The sequence below is a fragment of the Thunnus maccoyii genome, chromosome 21 (genome assembly GCF_910596095.1).
Source record: "Thunnus maccoyii chromosome 21, fThuMac1.1, whole genome shotgun sequence".
Taxonomy (NCBI): Eukaryota; Metazoa; Chordata; class Actinopteri; order Scombriformes; family Scombridae; genus Thunnus; species Thunnus maccoyii.
This window is the reverse complement of record NC_056553.1, coordinates 14,799,476-14,813,287: the sequence shown is the minus strand read 5'-3', so window position 1 is coordinate 14,813,287 and position 13,812 is coordinate 14,799,476. Positions and strand designations below refer to the sequence as shown.

The following is a 13,812-nucleotide window of genomic DNA, read 5'->3' as shown; positions in this document are numbered from 1 at the left end:
ACGAAGATCCAGGTACACTAGAAGGTGGTGCAGCAACGTTGTTTTGCACGTCTTTGAAATGTATGTAGTTATAGAGGCTTGGTGATGTAGGGACCGTCACTCAGAGACTAATGTAGCGGAGCAGCAAATTCCAGCAGTAACAAAGGAGACCAGCTGACTAACACACACCGCAACATTAAACAACTTAAACCAACTCTGAGGCGAAGAAAGTAAACCGGTGCTCAGTCTGTTTCACCTCAAAAAGGATAGCGATGTCTTTCCCCGGAGCAGCAGAGAGGCTGCTCTCCACTGCTGGAGACATAACGTTAATAACAACACAGTGGATCACTCTGCCCAGGGGCGGATTCAGTGATTTGGGGGCCCCATGATATTATGGCTGGGGCCCCCAACTATAGCTTTTAGCTGGGGGGCCAGGACAGTTGCCTACATTACTTAACGGTAAAGTCTGTGACTGACTCTGTGTCCCACTCATTTTGTTGTTCTCATACAAGCATGAGACTGTAAGATGCTTTCAAATTGATTAATTCATTAATTAATGCAGTTAACTTTTTAAATAAAAAGGCTGTGGGCCATTTATCTTAATTGCCAGTTATGTTTCATATTGTATTTCAGTGGACTGAGGACACTAGTGAATGGTTTGGCACCCAGTATTCTGGAGCAAGAGACTGAAAATAGTGCCTCCTTCATTCATTCAATCAAGAATGGGTTTTGAATCAAGAATCGAGCCAAAAAGCACCACAGGTTGGATGCAAACTCTTATAACAACAGAAATGTCAGACAATAGGCTGTAGGGAAACAAACTTAGATCATTTCAGACAGCAATGAATTAAGTTATTCATAAACCTTTGTTTGACTAGTTTATTAGGCTACTGAACCTGGTTGTCTGTCATCGTCTGTCACACGCCACGCCACCCACCACAACAAGTAAATTCTCAACCTGTGGGAAACACTGTATTATTACCAACAGAAATCAAAACTATGGAAAATAAGAACCAGGATGTAATAAACCAGAATTATATTTTAACATGAAAGTATGGATTTGCATTGCTGAATTTTCCTGGAGAGCCACTGAAAACATTAAAAACATGTATACCAAGCAAAGCGAATGCCACCTTTGCCTTCACATGGATCTGTTGTGCAACACATAGAGCATGAACCAGGCATGGCAGGGGGAGAGGCGAGGAGAGAAGAAATGAGGTAGTGTTAGCTGAAAAAAGAGGGGAACAGAGAGATGAGTGAGGGGAGCGAGGGTGCTACTGACCTCTTCCACAGCTGCAAGAGGTGTGCCTGCAATGCTAACTTGCTCCATCCATCTAGATTTCCTAAAACAGAGGCAGTGTGGAGGGAGGGTATCTTCAGCTGAGCTCAAACGTAGAAACTGTCATTCTTCCTAACCACATACAAGCAGAGAAGATTTTTTTTTTATTATGATATGAGATTGGTGTGGGCAGCAAGGACTTAAAAACATATGGCTGAATGACAGACTAAAGCCAAAAGAGAGAGCCTGTTCTCCAAATGCAGCTCTGCTTCTTTGTCTAGACCACTATCAGGTTTTTAACACTGAAATGAGTCATCTGAAAATAAACAGACCTGGTTATTTTCTCTTTGCCAAAGCCCTTCAGCTGATGGCATTACTTTGGGGAAATTGCATCACACATGAGGAGCATACCCTCACTGTGAGTAATATACACCTACACATTTTCCCAGAAGAGAAAAGACAGACCCATTACAATCAGAGAAACAGTCGGCAGTGCTGAACAATCAAGGAAAAAACTCCCAGAGACTGGCACGGTAGGGAGTACTAATGACAATAAGCATTCGAGCAAAACATTGGGTGGAGGATCTTTTTTTTGTGATTTATGAGATGTGACTATATGCAAGCAGCCCATTCAGGCAAACATTCACTGAGATCTTGGGAGGACACCAGAAAATGCACCACAGGAGATTTTTCTCACTATTTCTACTCATGAATTTCATCTTTCTCTCCTCTGTGCTCCTCTGAGAATCTGAGCCCCTACCAGTATTGTGCGATGGAAAATGAAATTTTACTCCCACGGCCTTAGGTGCTATATCAGTGTGGGACAAAGTTTTGACAATGTTTTTATTGGATTTAAGTTGAGAGGTATCCCAGTAGAAAAAGCCAGACCATATGGGCTGAGCTCAGTTTTCATTATGAGAATTACATCTATTTAAACTAGGATTCTGCGACTGCATGGCCTGTTTCTCAATCTCGCCTAAAAGTGGTTAAGATATTGGGAAATAGTTGAACAGAAATTTGGCATTTCCATGTTTTTTGTTTTTGAAAATCAGAAGAAACGCCCCATGTCTCCTATGTCTTGTTTCCTTCCTACACAGGAAGGAAACAGGAAAGAATCAGTCATCTGATTGAAATGTGTGTCTCAAGCAAATGCTTGTTGAGCTTTTCCATGCTGCAATGAAAGAAGCAGAATCGTGAACTGATGTTTAAGGCTACAGTGACTGTTCTTTGCCATCTATATTTTTACCCTCTTTCTCTTTATAGTTTAACACCCTGTCTCTGCACAGAGTTTTAAAAAGTACATGCCGTGTTGTTCAATAAAGTAAATGCCAATGATCAGTGAATAACATTCAACTAGAAAGAAAAGTACGTCAAAAATTAGGCACTTTGCTGTCAAATGTATTATAATTGTTTGAATTCTTCTATTGCTCATTTTCTCAGATTTTGACTGCTCATAAAACATCTCCAGATCAAGAGCACTTTCAACTCTCAATATCTTCTTGTCTGTTTGCACACTACAGTCTTTGGTTCCTACTGCAACTTCTGTTGCTTACTTACTCTAAAATACAAAAATTATGCAGCCTGTCCTCACAAGAAAAACGACAGTATAGGTCTAAAATTCAGGCCGGCAAAACAACCTATAGTTACGCTTGAGTGACAGACGCTGTCTAGCAGCCATAGCAATTAAGACCCAGGAAAGTGATGCAGTTCAGATGACATCAGTACAAGGTGACTTCCGTATTAGGAGGGGGCGGGTTGGGTGGATGGTGGATGGCTAGATAGTTAGTTAGATGGCAAAAAGTGGACTTGGCTGCGGGAGACTGCTGATAGACCACTGTTCGCTTCCTGTTTCCAACCGTTGGTGTCATGTTTCCAACTGCAAGTCAGGACATTTAAAAAAAAAACTATAACAACATCACAGTTTTGTTTACTAAATGGTAGATGGCTGCGTTTATATGGCGCTTTTATCCAAAGCACTTACAATGTTTCTGCTGCTCAATCACCAATTCACACACACACACACTCACACCCCAATGGCGACAAGCTACCACGCAGGGTGCTGGTGCAACCATTGGGAGCAATTTGGGATTCAGTATCTTGCCCAAGTACACTTTGATGTAGGCAGGAGGAGTTGGGGTTTGAACCACTGACCTTCTGATTAGTGGACAACCCGTTCTACCTTCTGAGCCACAGCTGCCCATTTTACTGTTGCCATGACGATAACGGTTGCGTAACTAGATAGTTAGTTACATGGCAAAAAGTGAACTTAGCTTCAGGAGGCCGCTGTTAGACCGCTGTTCGCTTCCCATTTCCAACCGTGAGTGTCATGTTTCCAACCAGTAGTCGGAACATATGGTTTTGTTTACTTGCCATGACGACAAAGGTTACATAACTTAAAGTACTGACTTCGTTTCAAGTGATAGTTTTAATCCAAACCATCTTTCCCTTAACCACAGCATTGTCACACCATAAAACATAATTATCTTTTAATAGTGATTTGTAACAGTTTTGGAAAGCAGCATTTTATATTCCTATTTTGGAAAGCGGAATATTACACTATTATGGGTCGTTCTGGAGTGCAGGTACAATCGACCTGTGTAGTAATTTATTCATGGGGATATGTTGAAATTATGAATTACTATATGCCTCTCTCTGCCAATCCGGTGAATGTCAGTATCTTTGGAAACTTGATTCTGAGAGTTTAGTGGATACAATTGAACAAAAAGCAATCAAACATTTAAATGTCGGGTGTTGCCACTGGCAAATGACTTTGGAGATAGATGTGAAACTGGGAAGTAGCTGAACTTTCTGTCCAGCCCCTGAAATGGTGCTGTCGCAGTCAGTTCCTTCCAAGAGCGACGAGTCGATCTTTTCGGTTCAATTTTCAATTTTCCAGTTTGAGCCCATCTAGGTTCAATCTTATGGCCCTGCCTCCTTTATGAGAGGCTCATATATCCTATTCCAGCTGTAATATTAAATATCATTTGACTCATTTCATTCCAAAATGATTCTCAGTCCAGTTCGAGCTTGGTTGGGCTATAAGGCACTTAGATCAATCAGTGTCATCTTGATTATAGATTTATTAGACATGGCCTGAATTCTAAATAGTAAAAAAACATTAAGTAGCAGTGCTACTATAGGTAAAATATGAGGCTATCTGCCATGTTGACCACTTTATATTATGATGTTCCAGGGATCAATTTTTTTTGGCATAAATTAGCATAATTTTCACATTTAAAATACAAACGTTTGATTAAAGGTTCAAGTAATTTTCCAATCTTGACAACAAAAGATATGATAACAAAATACATTAAAACAAAAAACCCCACTATAAACTCAAAACTATACAAATCCAATTCAGCATATCATTTTTCACGAAACAACTCACAATTCCACTGTAATGACAAAAAAGTCTTCATATTTCATCTTTAAACTTATTCACACACCAACAAAGGAAATCTACATCATATCTAAGACACAGCAGAAAAGCAAAGGAGCCACATGGGTATGCTGCATGTATTTTTTTCACTTCCCCACAATATTTTCATTAAAGGAACAACATATTGCTGGTATAAAGATCAAGGAAATGCACAAAGACTTCCTGAGTCTCTCATACAGCAGCAATAGCCTTACCTCCAGGTCTTGGCTCTACAAACAGCCAATGATCAGAGTGTAGGGAGCAAGAGAGGGGGGAACTTGCAGCTTTTATTTGCTCTGGCTTTGGCTTAAGGTGCTGAAACACCACTTAATCTACCAGTCCAGAGGGTTCTAAGGTCACTGCGCCCTAGGATGACCTGAATAGCAGAATGCTGCTCAAATCCCCCAAACACTGTTGTACACACGTACACACAGAAATATACACACCAAAGTTCTTCCACTCAATAATTTTCCCTGCTGCACATGCTGTATCCAACTGTTCCACTTGCAATTTTGTGTTATGTATAAGGCTTCCTGTCACAGTGTAACATTTTTGCTTTGTTGCTAACCTCCAGTTTGATACTTTATGAACTGTACTGGCTTTATTGACAGCTGAACTTTACCCATTTGTATCAACAAACTTCTGAAATTAGCACAGAGACAATGGCTCAACTTCACACTTTCAAAAATGTCCACTATTTCAATAATTAACTATTTTTCCACAGTGAATATATTGGGCAGAATAAAGACAGAAAGGATGAAACAAAAATAAAAATCTAATTTTCTGCATATTCATACATAGTCTTGCTTTACATGGCCTGAGGCTTTCAACCTTTCTCCCAAACCAGTTCTTCTAGTGGGTGGTTTGGTGTTTACGCCTCTGTCCCATGCTTCCCTCTCTTAATTGATTGAACTGGTTTTTATATATGGACTTGATTGCGAGGCAGTAGAACATGATGACTTCTGGGATACACTTACAGTAAGCTGTGCATGCTGCTTGGAGGTGGTATTAAGATAACAGGATATGGTAAAGTGTATTGTATCTTGTCATTTTTGAGACACTGTTGTGCATTAGTATGCACCTTATTTGAATAAAACAGAATAAAATACCCCTAGTATAAGATTAAAAATAATAATTTTCATAAAACAATAGAACAACACTAGTAATACAATAGATAAGACATGTTGGAAATAAAACAGTGTGGTATCATTTAAATAAAGGCCTTTCTAAAGAGCTAAGTTTTGACAAGTGATTTAAAAGATGTCACTGAGTCTGCAAGCCGCAAATCTTCAGGCAGAGAGTTCCAGAGCTGAGGGGCCTTGACTGCAAAAGCCCGGTCACTTTTATTCGAGCTGTGACTTAGGTACAGCCAGAAGGGTCCTGTCTGATGATCTAAAGCTGCACTCTGGATTGTTGGGGAGTAATAACTCGGCAATGTAGCTGGGCGCTAAGCCATGAAGTGCTTTAAAGGTAATCAGTAAAATCTTACAATCAATTCTAAAACTGACTGGTAACCAGTGAAGAGAGGCTAAAATAGGAGTGATACGATTTTGTCCTCTAGTATTTGTTAAAAGCCTTGCAGCTGCGTTTTGTACCAACTGAAGGCGTGAAATCGTTATTTGGCTTAACCTCGAATACAGTGAAATACAATAATCCAACCAAGATGAAATAAAAACATGTATCTCCTTCTTAAGATCAGGTCAGGAGAGAAAGGACTTGATTTTTGAGATGCTTGATAAAAACATGACTGAACGACTTTTGTAACTTGCTTTTCAAATGTGAAGTCACTGTCACATATTACACCCAGGTTTCTGGCTGCAGGTTTGACATTTGTAGATAGGGAGCCAAGATGTTTCTGTAACATTTGTGTGGACTTTAGAGGACCAAAAATAATTATGTTTGTTTTCCTTTAGCTGGAGAAAGTTTTGGGACATTCAGCCTGTTATTTTTGACAGACAAGATAATAAATGATGAAAGTTGCCTTCTTCGCTGGTCTTTAATGGCAAATAAATTTGTATGTCATCTGCATCACAATGGTATTGAATACTGTGTTTATGAATTATATGTCCCAAAGACAGCATATACACACAGAATAGGAGAGGGCCAAGGTAGAGCCTTGGGGAACACCACATGTCAGAGGGGCCACTGAGGAAGAGGCATAATTGATCATTACTGAGAAAATTCTGTTTTCTTGGACCAGTCTAAGACAGTGTCCCTGATGCCAACCCACTTTTCCAACAGAATAGAGTGATCAACTGTATCAAATGCTGAGCTGAGATCAAGACGAATTAAAATTGAACAGTCATCTGCAACAGCTGACAGTAAAAGATCATTTTATACTTTTATGAGGGCAGTTTCTGTACTATGATTGAAATTTAACAAAGATGTTATGATTATTCATAAAATAAATCAACTTTAAATAAACAACCTTCTCTAAATCTTTCAAGACGATCAAGGCTAGGTATTTTGAGAAGTGGGTGAACTACTGCATGCTTAAGACAGGAGGGAACACAGCCAGTAGACAAAGAACTATTTACAATGGATAAAATAGTGAGACCAACACTATCAAAAACCTCCATCAGAAATTTCTTAGGTATAATAGGTTCATCACTACGAGTGACGCCACTGACAAATATTGATTCTAGCCGCTTTAAGTCAATATTAGGACAGGATCTACAGTATGTAATGGCTGTATGAGCTGTGACTTTTGTTCATCTTGGAGCCCACATACAGTACTATGTGCTAGGATTAAGAAGTGGGCAGAGGTATTTCCTGACTACAGTGCAAGGTACACTCATTCAGTCAGGTAACTAAAGTGAATCACACATTCAGCCTGCCAGATGGACTCCACGGCCTGGTAAGCTTTCCTGTAATAATCCCTATACAGGTGATTGACAGTGTCATAAATGAAATGCTGTCTTTGTAGCTGAATTCATTCAGTAGACAAGAGTTCGACACTAGATTTTCAAATATATCTTTTGTCAAACTCCTTCCACAGCTTTGATGTCCCTGTAAAAATGAGCTACAGTGTATTTTGCAGAAGTCAAAAAAGGCTGCTGTAAAAGTTCTCTCTCTGACGCAAGCAGAGCCTAAGTATGAGGCATCTGGGTGTAATTTGTCCGACAAATAAATGTGCATGACATCACTGGGACAGCCAAGTTCATTTAGTCACTGTTCTGAGTGAATCTCTAGTGCCTGTTAGACCAACATTTCTTACTTCCTCTGATGCCACATACAGTATATTGAGTATATTACAGCCGCAGACTATCAGCGCTTCATTGAAGTACCTCAACATGTGATATGATATTGGATATTGTGAGATTCAAGTCACTGCTTCATTTACTGGCAGCTGTACTAACCGCATTAGTCATCAAGAGCATGAGGCTCTGAAAGGACATTGGCAGAATGTGAAGGAGAGGCATAAGAGTTTTTATCTCAATGCTACTAAAATGACTGAGGAAAGAGAGTAAGAGGAGCTGATTCATGTCACCTTTGTTTCCTCTTTTTTCTCTCTCTCATTCATCAGAGGAGGGCTGTGTGAATTAGCATGGTTAGCAGAGCAGCTGCAGATGTGAGACACTGTTCACATCACCAGATTTCAGAGTATCAAGTCGAGTGAATTCAGGACTTTTATCTTCTTTAATTATGTAAATCATATGCCACAGATATTTCCTATCAAGTCGAGAGGCAGAGCTTTTTTCTTTCCTCTCAGCAAATTTTCAATGAGACTCCCAAGAGAAGCAGGGTGAAGAAACAATACTTCAATTGCACATTACAGAAAATGTGGTCTGGATTCTAACTATGACTATCAGGGCTGGAAATAACAAGCTATCCTTCCTGGATATTTTTTTTCTGAGTATATATTTACATTAGTAATGTTTCTTATAATGTATACTGTACATCAGTTTTTATAAACATCCACTAGGGAAGACAATTTTTACAGAAATTTTACCTAGAAAAGCATGTATAGTAGATGTCAATACAGCCAGAAATATTGTTATATTAAATGCTCAGATGTAATAAATGAATAGTTCAACATTTTCAGAAATGCCCTTTATTTCTTTTTTGCTCAGAGATAACTGAAAAGACTTCAATCTCATGTCTGTAATTATGAAGCTACTGCCAGCAGCTGGTTAGCTTTGCCGGTTAGCCAAGCAAAAAATGAACTTAAGTTTTGTAGAAATTAAACAAACGAGCTAGGCTTGGCAGATTTTGTTACTTTTTTTCATAGAGCCTGGCTAGCTGTTTCCCCCTTTTTCCAGTCTTTATGCTAGGCTAAGCTAACCAGCTGCTGGCGGTAGCTTCATATTTACTGAACAGATGTAAGAGTGGTGTTGATCACCTCATCTAACTCTGGGCAAGAGAGAGAATATGCCTATTTCCCAAAATGTCGACGTGTTCTTTTAATGGTAGCACAGTTAACATGAACTGAAAATCCATCTATCGAGTGATATTATTGCCTGGTAAATGTTTAGCTACTCAACTAACCATGCTGCTGAAATAACACGTTTGCAGTATCACAAGTGCATTTCTTCAGAGAAAAACTTAAATCGAAGTTCATAGAGCAACTGATGTGTATAACACTGCTGCAGGATAAGAGATTCATGCCTCAGCAGAGAGCAATCTCTATGGCACAGCACATAACCGAGCTTGACACTTCCTTGAAATTTGTGTCGATTCATGTTTTACTTTTCATGCACTTTGTTTTTTTTTCTTTCCAACTGCTTTCTGAATAGCAAGCAAAATATTATATTTGACAGTGTAACTCTCAGTAACTTTAACAGTGATTTCACAGAATACATTGAGCTACAGCAGTGTTTTACATCAGCTTTAACTTCTACTTACAAATCTCAGACAAGTAACCGTACTTCTGCTTAACAAACCATGGTGTGAAATCCATCACAACTATTCCTCACTTGATTTCATCGCTACTGACTGCATTTCTTCACTGTAATTTCCTGTGAAGAGCTTCACCACCATCCTCACTTCTCAGTAACAACACACACAAAGCCTTTAGAGATCAATCTATTCCCTGTTCACCTCGATAGCTTTGTTTTCAGTGGCCTGTAGCCAGTAGCATGTTTTTTTTTTTTTTTTTTTGATGGAACATCAATGTTCAGCATATGTTTTCATCATATAAACAAAGGCACACTCAAATCTCCAATGGTAAAAATGCCCCTGGAGGTGGAGTTGATGCAGAGACAAATTGGCATACTGTTCGTGTTTCCTGGCACTCTGCCTTTCAAGCTTCAAACACCCTAAAAAGTTGACAGCGTTATTAAACCCAGTCAAGTGTAGGTGAAGGAATATTAAATCATGGTTATGCCCTGATTCCTTGTCATCAATCCTCACGCTGCCTCAGTAATGGGATCTCAACTAAAGATGAGGCAAATTAAGAAAGCCAAGGTTTTACACATAACCATAATTGCCCACGATTGTGTTCGACAATACATATTAGTTTGCTACGCTTACTCAGCTTCTTCCAGCCCTGTAAAGTGACGAGTGGTGCTGCAGAACTGAATTAAAATTTGACAAATATTCCACATCACTCCAGATATAGAGAAGAGAAATAACAGCCTAGCCTAGTCACAAGAGTGTCCCAGCCAATGACAGTATATTGCCAATGGAGATACTGAGTGTGTGCAGACAGACAATCAATAAAACTGCAAGAAGCTCCCACAAGGCAGAGTTCCCTGGATGATGTTTGTTATTCATTCTGAGCCTTGCTGTTCAAGCTGTAAAGCACGGGTATGCTTACAAAGGAAGAAATGAATTTGGCAAGATCAGTAAGGCAAAACAGCTGCAAAAAAACAACATACCTGCAGTGAAGTTGTAATTTGCGGAAAATCCCACCGCTTCCAGTTCACCATCTGTAACAAATTTTATCCACAGATATCGGCCACTACTCCTGATATCAGGCGGGTGGTGCTGACCGCAATACCGTCCGAGCATTGGAGAGAAGCCAAACGGTCCATCCCGAACCTCAATGTTGTCAAATTTACATTCCCAAGAGGACTCGATTGAATAATTCTCCTCAAAGTGTAGATCAATACACTGCCTTGGGGGGGCTGGAAGACACAATGAATATAATTACCACCTACAACAATGCAGGGAGTAGAATATGAGTCATACTTTCATTGATGAGCATTCAACCTGTTTCATTATCAACACACCCACACGTTCAATACACATCTTCAATCCTGGCTGTTAAGTCATTTTCATCTCTAAAACACCAGAGCTGCAATAGTCTCTCTGTAGACTTCCATATTCACTTTGATGATATTTTCACCTGAACATCTGCACTGATTCACCAAAGATCACCTTCTAATGTGAAAAAATAAGTAGCCACTCACTGTCCAATACATCTCATAATTCACCATAGCCGTTACTGTGATCCCCCTCCTCAAGGATAACCCGAGGAATGACTGAGCTGAGAATAAATGGCTGGAAATGGCTAAAGAGAATATTTACCTTCAAGGATGTAAACACACTCTGTGTCTGGGGGGTATTTGTTCGGGTAATTGGGAGATGTGAAAAGCCCTCCTTCTGATTCTTTCACCCACGTTCCACATTGACCTGCAGGCTTCACTCCAGAATTGTTTTTCACTGAAATATATAGAGCGTAGTAAAAAAGAAAAGTCAGAGATTAAAGCTTGGAAGAGAGGATAGCCAAGCAGAAAAAAGAAAAAAAAATGTGTGGTTGTGGTGAGATTACCTGCTGTATCCTTCTTTGTTGCCCCAGACAACCCAAGTATGAGGAGACTTGCAACAACTGTAAGAACACAAATAAAAAGACAAATGCATATTTAATGGAAGACTGTGATGTGAGCATCTTGGGTTTTTCTCCCTGTTTTTTTGTGCACAGCTTGACTGAAAGAGGGTTGAGTCAGCAAGGAATACCTTTCAGGTTTTGGATTTCATGTATTTCACATTAGCATTATGCTAATGCTAAACCTGTCCAGAGTGTAACCATAAAGATCCCCCAAACAGCATAGAATACCTAAAATAATGATTAACATAACAGTTATGAAAGTACATTATCAATTATGATGATTCACATGTTTTTGGGGTGTAAAAAACAGAAATCCTGCATAATGCTGATACACTCTTAATACCTCAGAACATCTAGGCCTGTACTGTAACTTTGTGCTAAAAAATTATTTGACTCCAGTGTAGAGCATTTCCTTTAGCCAAACCTTTCTTAAAAAAATGGAATTACAAAAAAAAGAAAAGTGATTAAATTGACTGTAAACCAAAGCACCTTAGAGGGAATGGCTGTCTTGTCACAAATCAGTTTTCTTAAAGTGTATTTCACAAAAAATGAGAATAAATCCAACATGAACTTACAATGTGAGTTTCAACACTGAGTTTACAGGTTGTGGGATGCAGAATAAATCTGCTTCTCATCTCATGCTGTTTATTTTATCCCAAGAAATCCTCATTCTGTTCTGTTGTTTTATCTGTTGCTCTCATATTTAGCGTCTTTCCAAACTGATTAAAGAAGCATTATGGTAGGTTATAGGGTAAGACTTGTTCAGGCAAGAAATCAGAGCTTTTTGGCCAAGTAGGCTCCAGCTGATGAATACGGATGTTCTTACCGTGATGGAAGCTGTGCCCATGTACCATGTCTGTTCCTTTCACAAACGGCTTCAGACTCAACTAATTCCATTTAGATTTGGGAATACTTGAAGAGAAAAAAAAGATTGAGATGAGAGTTTCTGAAAATTCACGCCGGGAAACCGCTCATACCATACATATACAACCTTTCGGTGAAAAACCAAATTTACTCCTTAGAATAAAATCTTGAATGTGTGGGGGGGAAAAATCCTTGCGGATGTGTCACAACAACTAATCACCAGTTTCATATAACATCAAAAACAGTTCTAAACACTCGCCCGATTTCCATCCAAACGTTTCTAATACCCTTTGGTGCTTTTGATGCACTGAAAGGATTAATAGTCCCGTCATCAGCCCTTCTCTAATCGCTCCACCTTTGCGATCTTCTTTTTGAAAATATCATGGACAGGCTTGTTTTGTCCTCTTTGGTCCCTGTATCAGGAGCGGGGATCCTTCAGAAGCACGCAGAACCGCGCAACACTCATCTCTGCAGCGTTATCTTTACTCTTTTGCGGTGCGTAAAAATTCCCGGGTTGTCAAAACAGTCAAGTGGATTTTCGCTTGGGTTTCATTTGTCGTTTCTGGGGGGGGGGGAGCTGTCAGTGTTGTTCTGAGTGCATCCCTCTGTCTTGTCTTCTATCAACTGGAGAGTCCCCGCAGCCAGCAGGAGTTAATGTATAATCTCCCTCCTCCTTCCGCTCATTCAACACTACAGCCGTCCAATGCGCCACAATCCTCGCGCACTTTAGACGCACGTATTGAAAACTTCTCCAGGACACGACTTCATCCCTCCATCCCACCCGCCCCCCTTCACGCACACATGAGCAGGCACCGGGAAAAGTAGAGGTGGAAGTGCTAATAGGTGTATATGATTCTGTATGTTTGTTTGAACAATAAGCACGAGCTGCAGAATTCATTTCAGCTCGTGCAACGAAAATGGAAAGGTAAGCAGAAAAGGCAATGGGATAGGAAATGGAATAAACAAGCAAAAGCAGGTACCTGTCAGAGACTGAGCTCTATCAGCGTGATCAGAAATGGAAAACCTGCAGAATGAAATAGCCTCAATTAGAAAGGCTGAAGAAAAACAGCATTATCTTGCATAAACAACTGGAAGCTCAAAATCATGTTTTTTATTCTTCTCTTGGCCATCCAGAGTCATACTGTAGCTTCTTTTAAAAAGGATCACCACGATATTCCTGTTGTAATAGGGATACTTAGCCCTTCAGTATGGTACAAGTACACCTGCCACCCACTTCAAGGTTATCATGAGTGGCATCCTCAGATTTTCTTCAGATTTATTTCCCTTTTTTTCTCCAGTATCTAGAAGAAATGGAGAGGTAAAGTGAAATGGGCACAGAAGCTGCGCATTTTCTCTTTTCCTTCTTTGTTTTTTTTGCTTCTCAGAAAAGTGACAAGGAACCATTCATTTTCTGAGGTGTGAGTGTCAGGATGTATCCACGCTTATCCACCAAGTGTGTAGTCGCTCTCACACCTGATGACAAAGCTGATCAGAGGGTGC

General features: G+C 39.8%; 1 protein-coding gene across 7 annotated transcripts in view; it reads right to left on the bottom strand.

The window, feature by feature from the left end:
- Positions 1–12,985, bottom strand: part of neto1l (neuropilin (NRP) and tolloid (TLL)-like 1, like) — an 84,707-nt gene extending 71,722 nt beyond the window's left edge. For 5 of the 7 annotated variants that reach the window (XM_042398680.1, XM_042398679.1, XM_042398681.1 and 2 more), the window contains exons 1-4: positions 12,275–12,985; positions 11,392–11,448; positions 11,148–11,282; positions 10,496–10,744 (exon numbers count right to left, since the gene is read on the bottom strand). In XM_042398680.1, coding sequence (XP_042254614.1) covers positions 10,496–10,744; positions 11,148–11,282; positions 11,392–11,448; positions 12,275–12,302 — 469 coding nt within the window. In that variant the 5' untranslated portion in view covers positions 12,303–12,985. Of the gene's footprint in view, positions 1–1,311; positions 1,391–10,495; positions 10,745–11,147; positions 11,283–11,391; positions 11,449–12,274 lie in introns of those variants that run through there. The other 2 variants (XM_042398678.1, XM_042398684.1) reach the window with 2 other exon arrangements.
- Between the last annotated feature and the right edge of the window lie 827 nt (positions 12,986–13,812).